This window comes from Hyperoodon ampullatus (genome assembly GCF_949752795.1).
Source record: "Hyperoodon ampullatus genome assembly, chromosome: 3".
Taxonomy (NCBI): domain Eukaryota; kingdom Metazoa; phylum Chordata; class Mammalia; order Artiodactyla; family Ziphiidae; genus Hyperoodon; species Hyperoodon ampullatus.
Window position 1 is genome coordinate 5,976,173 of NC_136916.1, and position 17,727 is coordinate 5,993,899.

At 42.5% G+C, this 17,727-nt stretch overlaps 2 protein-coding genes across 3 annotated transcripts in view; one reads left to right on the top strand and one right to left on the bottom strand.

The window, feature by feature from the left end:
- Window positions 1-1,276: 1,276 nt before the first annotated feature.
- On the top strand, window positions 1,277-8,069 carry C1QL3 (complement C1q like 3; the record flags this gene model as incomplete). Its single annotated transcript, XM_079701125.1, has 2 exons — window positions 1,277-1,864; window positions 7,890-8,069. 2 exons carry the CDS (start codon window positions 1,277-1,279, stop codon window positions 8,067-8,069), a joined length of 768 nt encoding a protein of 255 aa, XP_079557251.1.
- Window positions 8,070-11,286: 3,217 nt separating this feature from the next.
- PTER (phosphotriesterase related) overlaps window positions 11,287-17,727 on the bottom strand; it is a gene marked incomplete at both ends in the record, with an annotated part of 28,445 nt that continues 22,004 nt past the window's right edge. For both annotated transcript variants that reach the window (XM_079700286.1, XM_079700285.1), the window contains one exon: window positions 11,287-11,497. In XM_079700286.1, coding sequence (XP_079556412.1) covers window positions 11,287-11,497 — 211 coding nt within the window. The remainder of the gene's footprint in view (window positions 11,498-17,727) is intronic.

Below are 17,727 nucleotides of genomic sequence, written 5' to 3' on the forward strand. Positions count from 1 at the left end.
TTTTGAAAAAACACCTGAAACGCCGATGGTGGGTGAGCCATTAGAGAAATACTGTCGACCCAGCCACCCTCCTTTCAACCTTCAACTGCACCCTCCAACTGGGGCTGCAGGCAGTGGGGAAACAGGGGACTTAGGTGTGACTCTTGAGTGCTGAAGGCTACAGCACGTCTGTCTCACTCCCCACCCCCATCTGTCCAGCGAGAGCGCCGCCATCGGCTGGGCTCGGCAAGGGAGTATTCAAAATCTCACTGTTCATCCATGTGCAGGGGCGGGGGGTGGTAAAAAAAAAAAGAGAGGCCGGGGGGGGAAAAAGCCCACATTGTCAGAGCAATGCCAAACTCCCTTTGAGTGGGATGAGCAGAGCAGATGCCGCAATGAGATGCCAAAGCGGCTCCCCTTCCTCTGCGCCTTGGGTGCCTATAAATTGCTCCGGCGCGCGTTTGTCAGCCTCCTCTTCTCCTGGCAGGTGGTACCCAGGCAGAATTCTGCGTTCAGTCTCGCTCTCGCTCCGCTCCCGGCGGTGAGGCTCTCGCCGCTGCCCGCCAGCCCCTCCGCTCCAGCCCGGAGCCTCCCCGAGCCGCCGGTGCCCAGCGCCGCCGCTCCGCGCCCCCGGGGGGCGCCTGGCCTGAGCTCGCGCGGCCGGCGCGGGGTTTGGGGGATGCGCATCTATTAGAGTTCTGGTGGTTGCCAAGGAGGAAAAGAAGAAAACAGAAACAAAACCAAAAAGGCAGGAGGAGGGCGATCCCAGCGAGCGAAAGAAGAGGAGGCAGCAAAAGGCAACTTCAGACGGAAAGTTGGTGCGAACTGGCGCAGTCGGCAAAACCCGCAAAGTCGATCGCGGGCGGCGGCGGCGGCGGCGGCGGCGGCGGCAAAGTGTGAGCGGCCCCGGCGAGCGCCAGGGGCGGCGGCGGCTCTGCCCTCCCGGGGGCCGCGCCGGCGCCGGCGGCAGCCACAGGTGCGAAGGGGCTCGCGGGCGGCGAGAGGGCGCCCCGCGCACCCCACCCCCTGCTCGGGGACTTGCGCGCAAGTCGCCGGGCGTCCGAGCTCCCTCCCCAGCCGCAGCCTCGGCTGGGGGGGAGCGAGAGCAGGCGAGGAGCGGCCGGCGCGCGCCCGCCCAGGGGACTCGGGGTTCACAGGGGGCTGTTTTCGGCTCTGAGGAGGTCCCCGCCCAACCTTCAAAATTTTGTCCAAAAGCAGAGAAGAGGATCGCCCCGCGCTGAGCCGGCTGGTGGGCAGCAGGAGGCGCCTGATCGCCGCCGGGGCGCTGGGGGTGGTGATGGTGCTTCTGCTGGTCGTCCTCATCCCGGTGCTGGTGAGCTCGGCCGGCACGTCGGCGCACTACGAGATGCTGGGCACCTGCCGCATGGTCTGCGACCCTTACGGGGGCACCAAGGCGCCCAGCACGGCCGCCACGCCCGACCGCGGCCTCATGCAGTCCCTGCCCACCTTCATCCAGGGCCCCAAAGGCGAGGCAGGCAGGCCCGGGAAGGCGGGCCCGCGGGGGCCCCCCGGTGAGCCCGGGCCGCCGGGCCCCGCGGGCCCCCCGGGCGAGAAGGGCGAGCCCGGCCGCCAAGGCCTGCCGGGCCCTCCCGGGGCGCCCGGCCTGAACGCGGCCGGGGCCATCAGCGCCGCCACCTACAGCACGGTGCCCAAGATCGCCTTCTACGCCGGCCTCAAGCGGCAGCACGAAGGCTACGAGGTGCTCAAGTTCGACGACGTGGTCACCAACCTCGGTAACCACTACGATCCCAGCACGGGCAAGTTCACCTGCTCCATCCCGGGCATCTACTTCTTCACCTACCACGTCCTGATGCGCGGAGGGGATGGCACCAGCATGTGGGCCGATCTCTGCAAAAACAACCAGGTGAGCGCGGGCAGGCGGCGGGGAGGGCGGGGAGGGAGCGCGGGAAGGTGCAGGCGAGAGGGAGGAGACCCCGGGCATGGGGGTGGGAGCCCGCGGAGGAAGGGCGCGGCAGCCTCGCTCCCGGGAGCCGAGAGCGAGGGGCAACGCCGTTCCACCCCGGGAAGGCTAGGGTCGTACGCCAAAGAGCGCCCGGCAGCCTGGAGACGGTGGTTCCCGAGCCCGGGACCTGCACTTGGTGCGCGCGACCCTCGAGGGGTGCAAGCCGAGGTTCGGTCCCCGGGGCAGTTTGTGCACCGCGGGGAGTCCCGGAGCAGCGAGCGACCCCCGGCTGCGGGGTGCTCAGCCGTGCGGGGTCACTGTCAGGCCCTGGCGGGGATGGGAGGGCTGGGGGAGTCAGGAGTGGGCGTGCCAGGGTGACAGACCCGGGGGAGAAAGACCGGGGCCCAAGGGAGAAAGAAGGGGCGCGAAGGAGTGAGTCCGAGCCGGGCGCGTCCAAGGCCGAGGCAGAACCACGGGGCCGGCGGTCGCAAGGTCCCTGCGGCGTCCCAGCCCCGGGAAACTCACAGATAGTCAGATTCGAGATGCAAAAACTCTGCTTTAGATTTCAGCTGAAGAAAGGGGAGATGTAATGAGTGCCGCTAACAAAAGGAAAAGTTGAGACTCCGGGTTTGTGCCATAAAGCACGCTCGCAGACACCGAGCCCAAACTCCACCGGCTGGAGGAGGAGGGCGCACGGGCAGGTGGTCGGGAGGCCGGGCGGAAGAGCCCAGCCCCGGGGCTCTGGGCCTCACTGCCAGCGAGCCCCAGGGCGCCTGCGTGAGGGTCTTTCCAACCCAGCCTTTTGCTCACAGGCGGCAGTGGCCTTGGCCTTGGCTGTGAAATAGCCTGAGATCAGCCCTCGGCCAGAGGACCTGCTCTCCTGAGCCGAGACGACCGGTGCTGCCACAAGGGCCACTGGTCTGCAGTGTTATGCTGGGGCCACTTCCCCGTTTGCTTGAGAAATTCGCGGTCATTGCAAAACCAAAGTGTGTCCCAGCTCTTCATCGGGGGAGGAAAATAATATTTATAATTACCTCAAAGTGTAATCAGACCCTCTGAAAGCGCTGAATCAGCAGCCGCTGGGGGAGACCTTGCAGCCTGCAGTCTGGGTTGAATGCTTGGGCTTCAACTTTGTTTATTGGGTGGTCCAGGGAGTGGCTCCCCTACCCTGCCGTGGCCAGTTGTGATTTTACAAGGGCTCTCCGGCTCAGGTCACTTCTCCCTTGAATTCAGACCTTTCTAGCTATAACCCAGGTTTCTGTTCAGCAACATTAAAAGCAGACTTTATTCCAAAGTCCTAATTCACAGTGTCAGAATTCTTCCAAAGTGAAAGACAAATACCCTAAACGTATAAGAGGAAGGACAAAATATCCTGTCCCTCCCCCTACCTACCACCCCTCACTTCTAAAGGAATTCAGAAGTAAATAGCTTAAGGGACCCTAAGGTCACATAGAACAAAAAGAGGAAAAATGGCCACCAGGAGGCACTGACAGGGTTGTTTATTATAGTTATTATGCATGAAAATAATATTAAGATAAATAAAAATTATTCACAGAGCAGTGGGATAGTTATAGGTAAATGGCTAAAAAGGCCATGACGCATTGTACAAAAATAGAGCTATTGTGTCACCCTAACAAAATGCCTTGTGAACAGCCCCTCAGCAGGCACTGATGAGACACCCATTTATTTACAAATTGGCTGTCTTCTGACTCAAAGGTTAGGTCTGGCAAATACTATCAGGCTGGAGAGATTGTTTTTAGAGGTATTAATTCAAATAGAATAAGATTCAAGTTTTATCCATGTATAAAAACACACTTCTTTAAGTACGTGGAAATTGCAACTGCATGAAAAGCTAGGTAACAGTACACTTAAATTAGTTTAAATGTTGATGCTGAAGCCCAGGTAAAGATTCCAAGAAAACCATTCCATATATGTGTTCTATGTGCATTTTGTTTTTTTAATTTTTTCATTGTTGGGAGTGTAGCATGCTTCTTTGTATCATACTAGCATGTACATTCTATGAGGATGGAGGGGGAAGGAAAAAAAAAAAGGCACAACAGCTGACCTTAAAATGTATAATGCTTTTCATTGGCATTATTAAGCTGATACTTCTACAAAAGGTGAGCAACAAGTTATTCAGAAAAACAAATATAGTAGAAAACAATATATTTTCGAGTTCAGCACGGACTGTTTTGCAAAATGGTTATTACAATATTACTGTTAAAGAATTCTATATCTAGAATAGAACTGTTTTGTAAAGTCTGGTCTGCAGGCGTTGCAAATGAGGAATCTTTAAAAATCCTTCTTTAATTAATATTAAAGAAAGAGTTTATCCCTGATTTTCAATTTTGCTCTTGTCTGATCACTTCTTAGATGGAAGGCAGTTCCCCCCTCTGAGCTGACCTAATTTGTTTTCATAAAACAGAAACTCAGAGATCCATGTCAGCGTAATGTTCTATGGATTAAGTGGATTTGAGAAGCACAAAAAAATTAAACTAAAAATGCAGTTCACTCTAGGATAGAGGAATGCCTCTGGACCATAACCACATGAGAACCATTTTATTTATGCTTTGTGTTTGAATGCAGGATCACAGATGGAAACATCAAAGGCCAGTAAATTAACCTGATGCGCCACTTAACCTTTTGTTTATGATTCCACAGAAGTACAATGAAAATGAAATTATGAGAGCATCAGTAGCGATTAATTAAATTAGCAAATGTTACCATAAATATTGTCTCTAATGATAAACCCTCCCTAATAAGATAATGCTAAGGCAGCATAGCCCATTACATCCTCACAAACACAGCACTGAAAGGACCACGGTTCTCATATTCCCCATAAAACCATCAACCTAATTTTAATCTTACCATGTCTAAAAAGCCCATGACAATGCATATTAAAGGCAAAACTTGGACTCAAATAGCTTTCCATAGAGACTGGAAATATTTTTTTTAAATGTTTGTATACATTTAGCAGGAAACCTGAATAAAAAATACTGCCATTTGAATCCAATCACTATAATACCACTCTAATAAGCCACTCTAATAAAAACTAAAACTGGCTTAAGGTTAGAACTATAAAATAATTAAAGACTAGTTTTTACTCTAAGAATTTATTAGTTATGGCACCATTGAACATGACATATATTGGAAACAAGACAGTTTGTGGGCTGTTATTCATTTATTAGCAAGATTAATGAAATGTCAAATGAATTATCTTTTTAGGGGCTGTGAAATGTGCACTAAAGATCAGCGGAATCTAAATAGTTAACTTATGGGATGGAAAGATATTAGAGTACATTTAGGTAGAAATGGGTATATCGGGCTAAGGAAAGGATGCATCATATCGTCAGAGAAAATGCTGAAATCTGTGTACATTTAGGAACCTGAAAATAGCCTCCAGGGTGGATGCATTACTTTCCTCAATAGTCTGATGGCTTAAAGGAAGAATTGTTGGAAGTTACTGGGCTGGATACTACAGCTTGAAATTTCAAGTCCCATTATACCTTTAGAGTATGATCAGGTGAGCAGGCATACTAAAATCACGCAAAGTACTCTGGAGTATGGCAGGTATTTAATTGGGAGAGTCTTATGGTTAAAATCTTAGAGAATCACTTTCATTAAAAAGCAATCACACTGGCTTTAACCAACAAAGGAAGTGAAAACCATAAGGGTAACCTTCCAGTCTGTGGGAACATAATAATGCATTTGCAGGTTTTTGTGGTAACACCTACTGAATAAATAATGGTAACAATTTTGTGGGCTTGTGGTTATATCCCATGGAATAAAAATTGCATTTTATATATAAATAGATAGATAGATAGATAGATATTTAAGACTGTTGTCTCTAAATCAAGTGATTTTAATGAATCCCAGTTCCCAAATGCCCTCATGTAGAAAACAATGTTAAAGCATAATACCCATAGAACTTAATACTAAATACCTAAAGCACTAATTAAAAATGTGTGTCTGGTTATTAATCATAGGTGAAAAGTATATCATAGACTGATAATTAATTAATATATTACTAATATAGCTAATTAGTATTTTATATTTTAATTTTTCTCACCCATTAAAAATCCACACATTAAAAAAAACCAGGTCCTAAGAGTACTATTCTTCCTCCTTGTAGATTTTTTTCCCTGAGAACTAATGACTAGATGAAATTAATGAATCAAAGCATCCAACTCCTATAAACTAGTGATTAATTCCTAGGAAATATTATGACATTAAATTGTATTATTACTTAATGGTCAAAGCAGATCAACTCACTAAATTGGTGTGTACGTTTAAGTCAGTGCTTGTGAGCATAATTATATTTTGCTTTCATTTTATTAGGGTCAGTGCAATGTTAAGCAATTCTGAATCTTTTAAGCCCTTTTCTCCTTTTGCTATGTGATATCCAGGAATAAATTTTTTAAATACTACTCAAATTACAAGTTCAGCAGTGTCAAAGAGTCTTCTCCTTTTTTAACATTTCAGCATTAATGTGAGAACATACCACATGAAAATTTAATTTGAAAACCAGTCATTTAAATTTTGAAAGAAAGGCACGGAAATTCTTGACTTATGTCTCATTTCTCTCATTTTGCCAAGTGATAAAATCCCACATATTGCACCCCAAGTCATGCATTATTACATAGTGCAGGTTTACAAAACCACTAAATCACTTGCTGTGTTATTCGGAGAAATATCATTACAGTGGAACAGAAACAAGCCACAAAGTAGATGTTTTACTGAAATAAATCAAGTACAAGTCTGACTATTGAAAAATTTTTTTCCAAGTCAGAATCAAAATATAGCTAAACGGATATGAAGCCTAATTGGAGTTGAGGATGTGACAGAATGTCCATATTACTTGATATGATGGGCAATTGGACTGTTTGCAAATGTCTGTCAGCTCACTAATGAGATCACAGGCTCAACCTGAGTGGATTAGAAGCAAATCTCCATCCTCAAAGCAAACCACACATTTAGAATCACCTCAATATAAAAGGGTATTCAATGAGATCATTCCAAAAAATTTAGAAATTTTAGAGACTTCAAATTATAGAAATGTAGTTCCTTCTATAACTTTTAGATGTGTTGAAATTAAGTAGCTTATTTACGTACACACATCACAATTAAGTGATAAAAAGGCACAGATAGAAAAAAGAACTCTGAAGACTTTTAAACCAAAGATGTTTCATTGAGTTAAGCTTCGGGTACAGGGGCTTTCCCTTGAATTAGATTTTGAAAGCCCCAAATCGAAAGGATTTTTCTTTTTTTCTTCCTGTATAGTAGAGTTACAGGAGTGGGATTTCTTTGAGTCTGTATGTACTGTGGATCTCAATTTTCTAATAATCATGGGGACCAACAGAAGTTTGGATTGAACTTCTGTACTCAAACAGCTGGTTAGGATATTGCTGCTTGGCTTTAATTAAAATGCAAAAAATGACCATTTCAAGAAGTGATTGGGCACAGAGTCACAAGGAATTAGAAAAAGTCATGATTTAGGAAGAGAATAGAGTGGTATGCATTGTTTACAACATACAGTAAAAAGAAAAACAAAGACTGTTCGAATCACCTTCACAAAAGCACTATTTTCTCCTTTCCAATAACATAGTCGAAACTGTTACAAAGATATCCTCATAAAGCCCCAAGGCCAAGGTGGACTTGGCTGTGCTAAATTCAGTGCCATGGCAGCCAGTCTGCTTATGATGCTGTGTGAATGGAAAAAAAAAGAAAAAGAAAGAAAAAGAAAGAAAAGAAAGCCTGAGCTTTGTGACCACCTAGAAGGGTAGGATAGGGAGGGTGGGAGGGAGGGAGACGCAAGAGGGAAGAGATATGGGAACATATGTATATGTATAACTGATTCACTTTGTTATAAAGCAGAAACTAACACACCACTGTAAAGCAATTATACTCCAATAAAGATGTTAAAAAAAGAAAAAGAAAGCCTGAGAATTCTCTCTTACAAATTCTAATTCTTGTCTGTTTCATGCAGGTGCGTGCTAGCGCGATCGCCCAAGACGCTGATCAGAATTACGACTATGCGAGCAATAGTGTGGTTCTTCATTTGGAGCCAGGAGACGAAGTCTACATCAAATTAGATGGTGGGAAAGCCCATGGAGGAAACAACAACAAATACAGCACATTTTCTGGATTTATTATCTATGCTGACTGATCATGCAAAAACTAAGCTTATTACTCTGAGTTTGGACACTGGATTCGTATGGCTAATGTCAGTGAATCGAGGACCCCAGGGGATGCCGGATGCGGGGCACCTCAGCTGTGTGTATGTGGGGAATTCAAATGCTACCTGACTCACATCTGTATACTCAGAAACATTATGTAAAAAAAAATATTAAAAACAAGATAAGCAGATGTTGATCCACTACCGCCAAAGCAAATCCTCCTATTGTTAGTGTCCATGTGAATGAAGTCCTATATAGATCACAAATTTTTACAGAAAAATCTAAGACACTGAATTATTTCTTCAATATATATGATACTTTGGTGTACTGTGATCTTGCTGCTTTTATCCATATGTCAGCTTTGGTTCTTGTGAGTTTACCTACTTATTATGATACTCGGGGTCCATTCATAGAGTGGGGAAGAATGATTTTTACCCTGCAGGAGGAGGTCTCGTTGACATAATGCTGCTTGTCCCCAAAGAAATTGTTTGCCTTGTACTCCTGTTAACCTTAGAGCTAGACCTGGGAATGATTCAACTTTAAGCCTTAACCTGGAATTTTCTGGATTTGAGGGAATTCCCAAGCCTGTGATCATGTTTCACATTCTTTTTCTTAGGAATCTTCTTTCCTCTCTTTTCGGGTGATAGTCTTTAAAAGTAGAGATTGAACTTGTATCATAGGATTACCCTCTAAGTGTGTAAATGTGTAATTACGTATGGTATTTAGAAAATCCCCCTGTGTCCAGTTTGTCAATAGAATGCATTTAGGTTTACTTGGAAAGTCAGAGAAATTTATTCTTTGGTGTTAAATCAGACTGAGGCTTTTGCCTTCTTTGGAACAAAAGATTATACGTAACCCAATGCATATAGGTTTAATTTGCACTGGTGCATGCGTCACCAAGGGGACACTAAGTAAGGCCTTCAAATAGTTACTACAAGTCATGGCCTGAGGTTATTTCAAAATGAACAATTTCACATATAACCAATACGACAATAAAGTGTATATATTTTATACAAATACCTGCTACATATATATATGTATGTGTACATATATATATGTTAGATGAAATATATATATGGCTTCATACCGTAGGCACAATGGCTGTATAGCCCCAAAATTTTAATTTAAAGAAATGTACGTGTAGGCACACACACAAACGTGCATAAGTTATTTGACTTATTTTGGATTGAAATATATTTTGGAAGACAAAAATATATGGAGTAGCAAAATAATTTAGATGACTTCTAAGAGTTATCCAGAAAATTAAATTTTATTAGGTTAAAATGCCCCAGAAATCATGTGTCTGTAAATTAGGTCTGTGGCTTCTTTATTACCATATGCCAATCAATACTTTCACTGCATTCTGTGGCCAACTGTTACTGTTAGGACTGCAGAGACGAAGTAGCTGTCCTTTGCAGTGTTTATGAAATATATGCATTTGAATGAGCAATTTTTTTCTTTTTTCTCAGGTGGACTGAAGCTGACAGTAAAGTAGATTTTGAGAGTAGCGTAAATCCTTCCTCTCTGGTTAAAGTACACTGCCAAAAGCCATCTCTTTAATCTAAGAAAAAGATTTAAAATGCATGTTGATACATCCTAACTATCAGACAACTTCCACTATTACAATGAAAAATCTGTTCCACTCTCAGGTGCCTTTGAAGACTCTTTGAGAAGTAGATTTCAAAAACAGAGATTGAAAAATCTGCCTGTCTTACTGGCGAAGGACATTTGCATTTTTTTCATTTAAAGGAATTAGTTTGTTCTGTTTGGCTCATTCCTCTTGGATACTTTCTGTTCTAATACACAGAAAGCTTGATCATCGTTGATCCACAGAAATATCTTTTATTTAGCCAACCTCAACTTTCCAAAAGAGTTATGCCTGGTGTTCCCATCTGAATGTGCTGTTTGCTTGGTTTAAATGCCTTGGTCTGAGTAACTCTCATGATTTATATGATTAAAAACATGTAAGCCCGTTTATCAAGAATAATGACTAATTCTATTTGGCCTTTCTAATATGTAAGATAACTCATAAAGGAATTGCAGTGGATTTTATTTCCATTTAACAGTATGTATTTATCAAAGAGGAATTAGCAGTAAGGGTTTGGAGATTTTTTTTTTTTTTTTTTTTTAGGTAACAAATCATAGTAAAGGATTCAACCAAAACATTAGTTTATAAACAGCAGAACACATGAACTAAGAGTTTTAAAAAGGCTTTATTTACACAAAACATCAGGGCTGGGTGTCTTTTAAAGAGTTGGCTCTAGAATCATACTGTCACTTCTAATAGATCTGACATTTTCTTCAGATAAGTAAACATTATTTTCTCTGTTCAGGCCCAAGGAAAGAAAAATAAAAGGTAAAGGAAATAAAGAGAATATATATAAGGCAAACATTTCTCTTTTTTTTTTGCATTCTATATTATTAATTAAATTGTGGCCTTTGTTATTATAAATGTAATGATTCATTAAACTATATTATGTAATATATTTTGACTTTTATGATTGAATTTTTATAATTGAGTACTATGTTATGTGTTCATGTCCCCTTGTACAAATTTTTCAAAACACAACAAAATTTATAGGAAAACTGGATACCAGAAAGCCACAGGCAACAAAACTGATTTATTATCAGTATATATAGATAGGTGAACAGCATATAATTAACCTTCCACAATATTTTTACCATTGTGAATTGGTAATTATATTACAGTATCTTTTGGAAAAAAAGTCTCAAAATTCAACTTCCCTTGCTGCAGAAGCTATTTTGAAGTGCCATATTATTCATTAAGCATTAATTAAAGAACAGCAGGATAATTAGAAGAATCATCAATATTACAAGAAACATTAGATTGCTCCAGAAAGGGGTAATTTAACTAGAAACACTTTAAATTTTCTCATGGAGTGCTGGTGATAGATTAAGAAAACAAAACAAAAGGAAGCAAAACTCCACTAAGGGGATGTAGACTGTAAATCATTGTTTGGATATGGGTACTTTTGTCTTTATTTTGTTAAGGAAAAACAATAGGGCTTAATTAGGCTCAGTAACTCTCTAAAGGTACAGATATAATAGCCAGTTTCTGAGAAGGCAATAAAAAGGAAATGCTCTGTCAGTCCAATGTAGCTCTGATTAATATCTCACAGTGGGTTTGAAATCACTGTCTGTTCCCTGCAAGCTTTATACTCAAGGTATGAATTCAGAACAACCATCCTATTTGAAAGTTAGCCATTGCTTGGGGTTCTCTATCAGTATCTTATCAAGTGCAGCCTCAGTTATACCTCTACACAACATTTTAGGAACAATGTTGGTAAGTATATGAGAATAGCCGTGACCTCCGTATTTCGTCAGCCGATGCTTCGTATGTATGTCATGTGCCATCAGAATTCGATCTTCATAGCCCTCATCCACCAGAAGACGTACCCTGTGAAAAATGTTAACTCATTATACGGCATCGGTCTCACGTTTACAATTTTCAGGGTGCTCTAAACTTTTTACTCATAAACCTATTGTGTTGTCATAAAGATACCGTCTTCCCTTGGCCTGAGGTTATTTCACGTGTTAGGCACGTGTCCTGGGAGACCCTTAATAAATACTGTGTGGTGATGATAAAGATATTACCGCATCCTGGTAGGAACATGATCCTTATTCCCTGCACACAGAAATTCCTAGCTTGTGATATTTATGACAATGCCTGGCAATCCTGCATTAAAGACAGCTTCTAATAGGATGTGCCAGTTTGAATAAATGGCCACTTTAGCATTTTATTAAATAACTTTATTCTGGATTTGTACCCAGCTCTCCATTCTAAAATGCCTCGCTTAGTCGACCCATTTTTCAGATTTCATTCTCTCTGTCTCTCCTTTTTCTCCTAGCAAATAAAATCAATGACTGTTTGTGATTAAAATAGGGAAACAAAAGGAATCTTTGTACAAGTAAAACATTCTGAGAGTAAAATCAGTTGGTTTGAAAATGAAGGGTGTATGATGAGCTTGATAGTTATTTTTTAAAATTAATTTTATTGAAGTCTAGTTGGTTTACAATGTTGTGTTAATTTCTGTTGTACAGCAAAGTGACCCCATTATACATATATATATATTCTTTTTCATATTCTTTTCCATTACGGTTTATCACAGCGTACTGAATATAGTTCCCTGTGCTCTACAGTAGGGCCTTGTTGTTTACCCATCCTATAGATACTAGTTTGCATCTGCTAATCCCAAACTCCCAGTCCCTCCCTCTCCCACCCGGCACCCCCTTGGCAACCACAAGTCTGTTCTCTATGTCTGTGAGTCTGTTTCCGCTTCGTAGATAGGTTCATTTGTGTCATATTTTAGATTGCTAGTCATTTTTAAAAGGTCAGTTACGGTCCCTCTGCACTAGTCCTTTTGAAGCCGATGGGAATTTTGACTTAGTAGTAGTCTGGGAGCATTGGATTAAATTGGCCAATAATAATTTCCTCTTTCTTCCTTCCATTTCATTAAGATTGCTATAAATAATGAGCTGTTCCTTTAAATTTATAGTCAGTTGACCACAGAATGGCTTCCTGCCTATTGTCTAAACATCTAATCCTCTTGGCTTTGTTAAGTGCTGTAATCTGTAATGTGAGTCGGTCACCTCTGACAGCCACCATCTGTATAGGTCTGGACCCTGGGCAGTGTCTGCCGTGATTTCCATGGGTCTCTGATGGCAGGAGATGCAGCTTGGAGACCATGGCTGTTCTCTGGCATTTTCTGTCTTGTCTTGTTGATCCCTAGTTTTCCAAATGGATCTAGATGGATGGGCAGTGCCTTCCGCCAAGGGCTAATTATTTGAAAGGTATCCTTTTTGTTTCAATAGCATTTCTCGGCATTCTAGTGCATGAGTCATATTTAATAACTACTACAGCAAGCAAAATGTGGGCCAGTACATCAAAAAACTTGAGCACAAAGCCTTGCCCTCTGAGAATATACATTTTAAAAGAAATTATACTTAAAGATTAGATCTTATGTTTGCAGGCTAAATGAATGCCAGAAAAGAGCCAACCTGGGTGTTTTGTCTAGAAATCTGCATTCACCTCACATGTACCTCATGTGTGTCCTAAGAGTACTTAGAGTGCTAGCTGTGCCACCATCATTATTTGCTTCTTTCTTTCTTTATTTTTATTGAAGTATAGTTGATGTACAATAGTATATGTTACAGATGTACAGTATAGTGATTCACAAGTTTTAAAGGTTATACTCCATTTATAGTTATTATAAAATATTGGCTATATTCCCTATGTTGTACAATATATCCTTGTAGCTTATTTCATACATAATAGTTTATACCTCTTAATCCCCTACCTCTGAATTCCCTATATCCCTACCTACCCCTATATAGGGGTAGGGCATTATCTGCCTCTTTAAAATTTGTATAATGTCCAAAAGTCCTGATCTGAAGTTACTTTTGGAATGAACTCTCTTTAAGGGAATTATTTAAGGCAGTTATATGATCGTTTATGAAAAAAGAGAAAGATTTGACAGATGCATGCAGAGTGCTGAAACTTAGTGTGACAAACCTTGATCTGCAACTGAAAAGGAGTATCACCTTACAGGAAATTTTAGGGTACACTTTCCCCTGTATATTTTCTGAGCATTTCTCAACATTTTTGTCTCTTTTCCTTGACTGAGAAAAAGAGATATCTTATTACTACAGAGGCACGTTTGTGTAAACATATTCCTGTAAGAGGCCTGTGTCATATCCTGAAGCACAAAGTCACTGAATTGTTCAGTAGTAAGGAAAGACACTCCTTTCAAAACAGGAACCCTTAGAACTCATTAAGTCAAGAATCTGGAGACTAGTTATCTCATGAGAAAGAGAATGTTCTGGCTCTAGAAACATAATTATATCCTGACTATCAAGAAAACTGCCTGGTCACTCCTAAAATAAGAGATCATCTCACATGCTGCGCCATTGTGTAGAAGAACAGTATTTAGAGGGAGACCGCCAGAAGGAAGGAACCACTACAGATGAGAAGACAAAAATCACAGTAATTATAGAAATACAAATGAGTTAATGTTTTGCAAACAAATATTAGAGAGAGACTACAATGTGTGAAAAGGCAGAGATATAATAAGATGGAGAAATGGAGCATAAGATTGAAAACAGGTGTTAGACACAGAATTTCTGGTGCTGAAAACCAGAGGTAGGCAGAAGCGTGCTTCTCTGTTCTTGCACGTCAAAGCTTTAAGATTACTGAGGCTCAGAGAAGGACTACTGATGAATGATGAAAATCAGGTGCCCAGGAGGTAGGGACAAGGGGATACACACACAACCCAAAAATCATTTAGTAATTACCGTGAGCTGTACTTGAGTCCAGGGACTTAATGCATGGTTTTAATTTACAAAGATTAAGGATGCATACATACACAGATACATAGATACACACAAACACACATGCACATATATATACTTTTTGATGTATTTCCATACATCTAGAATGTTTGCATTTAGCTCAGTGAAAGCTCATATCCCCATAGACCTCCCTCTTCAGATTCCCTCTTTTATTCCAGGTCTAGGAGTGTCATGGAAAGCATAGGGGTGGAGAAGATACAGCTCACTGCCATAAACGGGCTTAGAGAAACAAAGCAGGTCCTGGGAGCAAACTTCCTATTTCCAAGATGAATTGTAAAACGTGTGTTGAGGGCATTCATCAGGAAATCATGGTTCCGAGGTCATGAAAGATGAGAAAGGTCTACACAGCACCCCATTTTAAATTCCAGAGAATATTCACCTCTGAGTATGGTCCAAGCTAGTAGGGCTCTTAGGAAACCTGTTTGCCTGTATTGAGTGGTACTCCTGGGCAAGGAAATTAAAATCATAAAACAAAACAAACAAACAAACCAATAAATCTGTTTATCAAAGAACTGGTTTGAGTAGTAGAAAAAAAATAATAAAAGGCCCTAGCGATTCTGGTCAGAACAGTCAAAGCAGTTTGCTCATGCAGAGCTGAGTGTCTCCATATTTATATATAAAACTCCTGTAACATCAATCAAGTCTCTCTGATGATATTAAACCTGAAGCCTATTTTACTGTTAATAAGTTCATCAAGGGGGTGTGCCAGTACACAGGGACAGTAGCATACATGTAAAGATCGACTTCCCAGGGGAAAGACCCTCAGGAGGTCTCAGCTGTGGCCACTGGCTCAAGACCTCCCCCTCAAACCTAATGTACATGTGTTCAACTCCTGCTGCTTGAGCCTCACAGTTTCTGGACATCACTTCTCTGCTCCAGTTTGGCTTTTACTCCCATTCCAACCAGTTTTCTACAGTCAGAACCCTGTTCTGCTCCTTGGCGCCATGGAGAACTACTTCCACTCAACCTTCCTTTTCCCACTCTGACCAGGAGTTCCATCCTTCTACGTTTTCGCTCACCTTCTTCCACGATCTGAATTCACCCACTTGCTTCAAGCATCCAGGGATTTTCCCCTGCTATGTTATTCCTGGACATCTCTCCATCTCTCTCTACACTTTCTTCCATCCAGCGTGGACCTCGTGACCCTCATCTCAAGCCCTCCGTGGTCTCCCCAATATCAACCACGTTTTTCAGACAGAATCCCAACCCTCAAGCTCTTTGTCTCCATCTTCTACTTCTACTCACAAAACTTCTTTGGTCCTACGACCAAAACACAAAACATTTTTTAGGAAAATAATCACCAAATCATGCACATTGGTGCCAATAGACAGTCGTGCAGTCATGATCTCTGGCTCCGCTGGGTCTTCCACACAATAGTCTCTCTCTCATTCATTCACCATCCACGCCCAGCCTTTATCCTCCTCTACAAGGGCCTGCCCTGAATCCATTCCTTCCTTCTCAGGAGATGACCATGTCTCCTGCACAGGCACCCTAGAGATCACACGGGACCATCTGTCCTCAGTTTCCTGTTCCTCTCACCAAAACACTGGTCTGCACTCACTCCATTACCTGCCTCACCTGCTCTCATTTCCATGGAGAAAGTATACTTCCTTTCCTATTGGCTGCCCAGATTCCATCTCTTTGTCTCCTTAGGAGCCTTCCTCTATATCTCTTACCTGTCCAGATTTTTTTTAGGTTAACGTTGACCACTTCCATCGTCTACCCCAGACACTCAGCCAAAAACCGCATATTTTATTTCATATAAATTCTATAATAACCCTGTAGATTAGGCACCACTTCCCTGCATTCACTCTCTCTGTCTCCTAACAAAACCTTCCTTTGGTCCTGTCTGGACTTCCAGCTCCAGCCTTGCTCCCCTTTACTATCAACCTTCTGGAAAGAGTAGCCTCTGTCCTCTTCGTCACCTTCTGCTCGTGCCTCAAGCCCTTTCTGCCAAGACTGCACTTATGGACTGAAATAAAAACTTCCTGGGCTTCCCTGGTGGCGCAGTGGTTAAGAATCCGTTTGCCAATGCAGGGGATGCGGGTTCGAGCCCTGGTCCAGGAAGATCCCACATGCCACGGAGCAACTAAGCCCGTGCGCCACAACTACTGAGGCTGCACTCTAGGGCCCACAAGCCACAACTACTGAAGCCTGTGTGCCTAGAGCCTGTGCTCCGCAACAAGAGAAGCCACCGCAATGAGAAGCCCGCGCACCACAACGAAGAGTAGCCCCCGCTCGCAGCAACTAGAGAAAGCCCGTGCGCAGCAACGAAGACCCAACACAGCCAAAAAAGAAAAAAAAAAAACAAAAAAACCTTCCTGATTGTGAAATCCAATGGATACTTTTCAGTCTTTATCTCACTTGATATCTGCCACCTATTACAAGTGTTCAAGCCCTTCTGCTTTAAGTATTCTTCTCCAACAACTTTCATAACAATGCGTTTCCCTGATATTCTTAACGCTTTGAACATTTCTCAACCTGTCTCTGAGGGTCTGTTCCTGAGTTCATCCCTTAAGTGCTGGTGGTCACCAGGGCTCTGTCCTCGTTCTCCTCTCTGAGTGATCTCATTCATTCCCATGCTTCCAACTGTCACATGCAAGCCAACAATGTCTAGATTTATGTCCAAGTCTCTGTCCTGAGCTTCACACCCTTATCCCAGGGCCCCACCGGATAGCAACACGATATTCCCAAGATAAAGTCATCCTGTCAATCCCAAATCTATTTCTCCTCCCACATTCCCTAACTTGGTGCATTCAGTCTTCATATCACCATGTAACCACGACAAACCAGGTAGCATCCAGCCTTGACTCCCGAAATTTTCCACTTGGTTGCAGAGAATGAATTGTACAATTACTTGCTTTCACCCACAAAATATTGGACAATTTTGAGAGGTTGGATTTTATATAATGTTTGACCTTTAGACATTATACGTGTAGCCTGTAAGTTGCAGTCACCTCTTTAGTGAATATTTTAAGTAAAGCATTTCAAAAATTCATTATAGGAGGTTAGGACCTCAGGTGTGGTCAACCTGAGAAAGAAACAGCTTACTTCATTAAGAATAAAAAGAGGGAAATGTCTTTTGTTCTTTTATTGTCGGAGCAGAGATTGAGTATTGTCTGTGTTTCTTATCAGCTGCCCATCTGCACTGAACTTCTAAGGCTTTGCGAAGCTTTCGCCTACTTAGGCTGATTCATTTTCTCCTCAAAATAATATATAGAGATTTGCCTTCCTGAAACAGCATTGATATGTTTTTCTCTGCAGTCCCTGGGTCTGCCT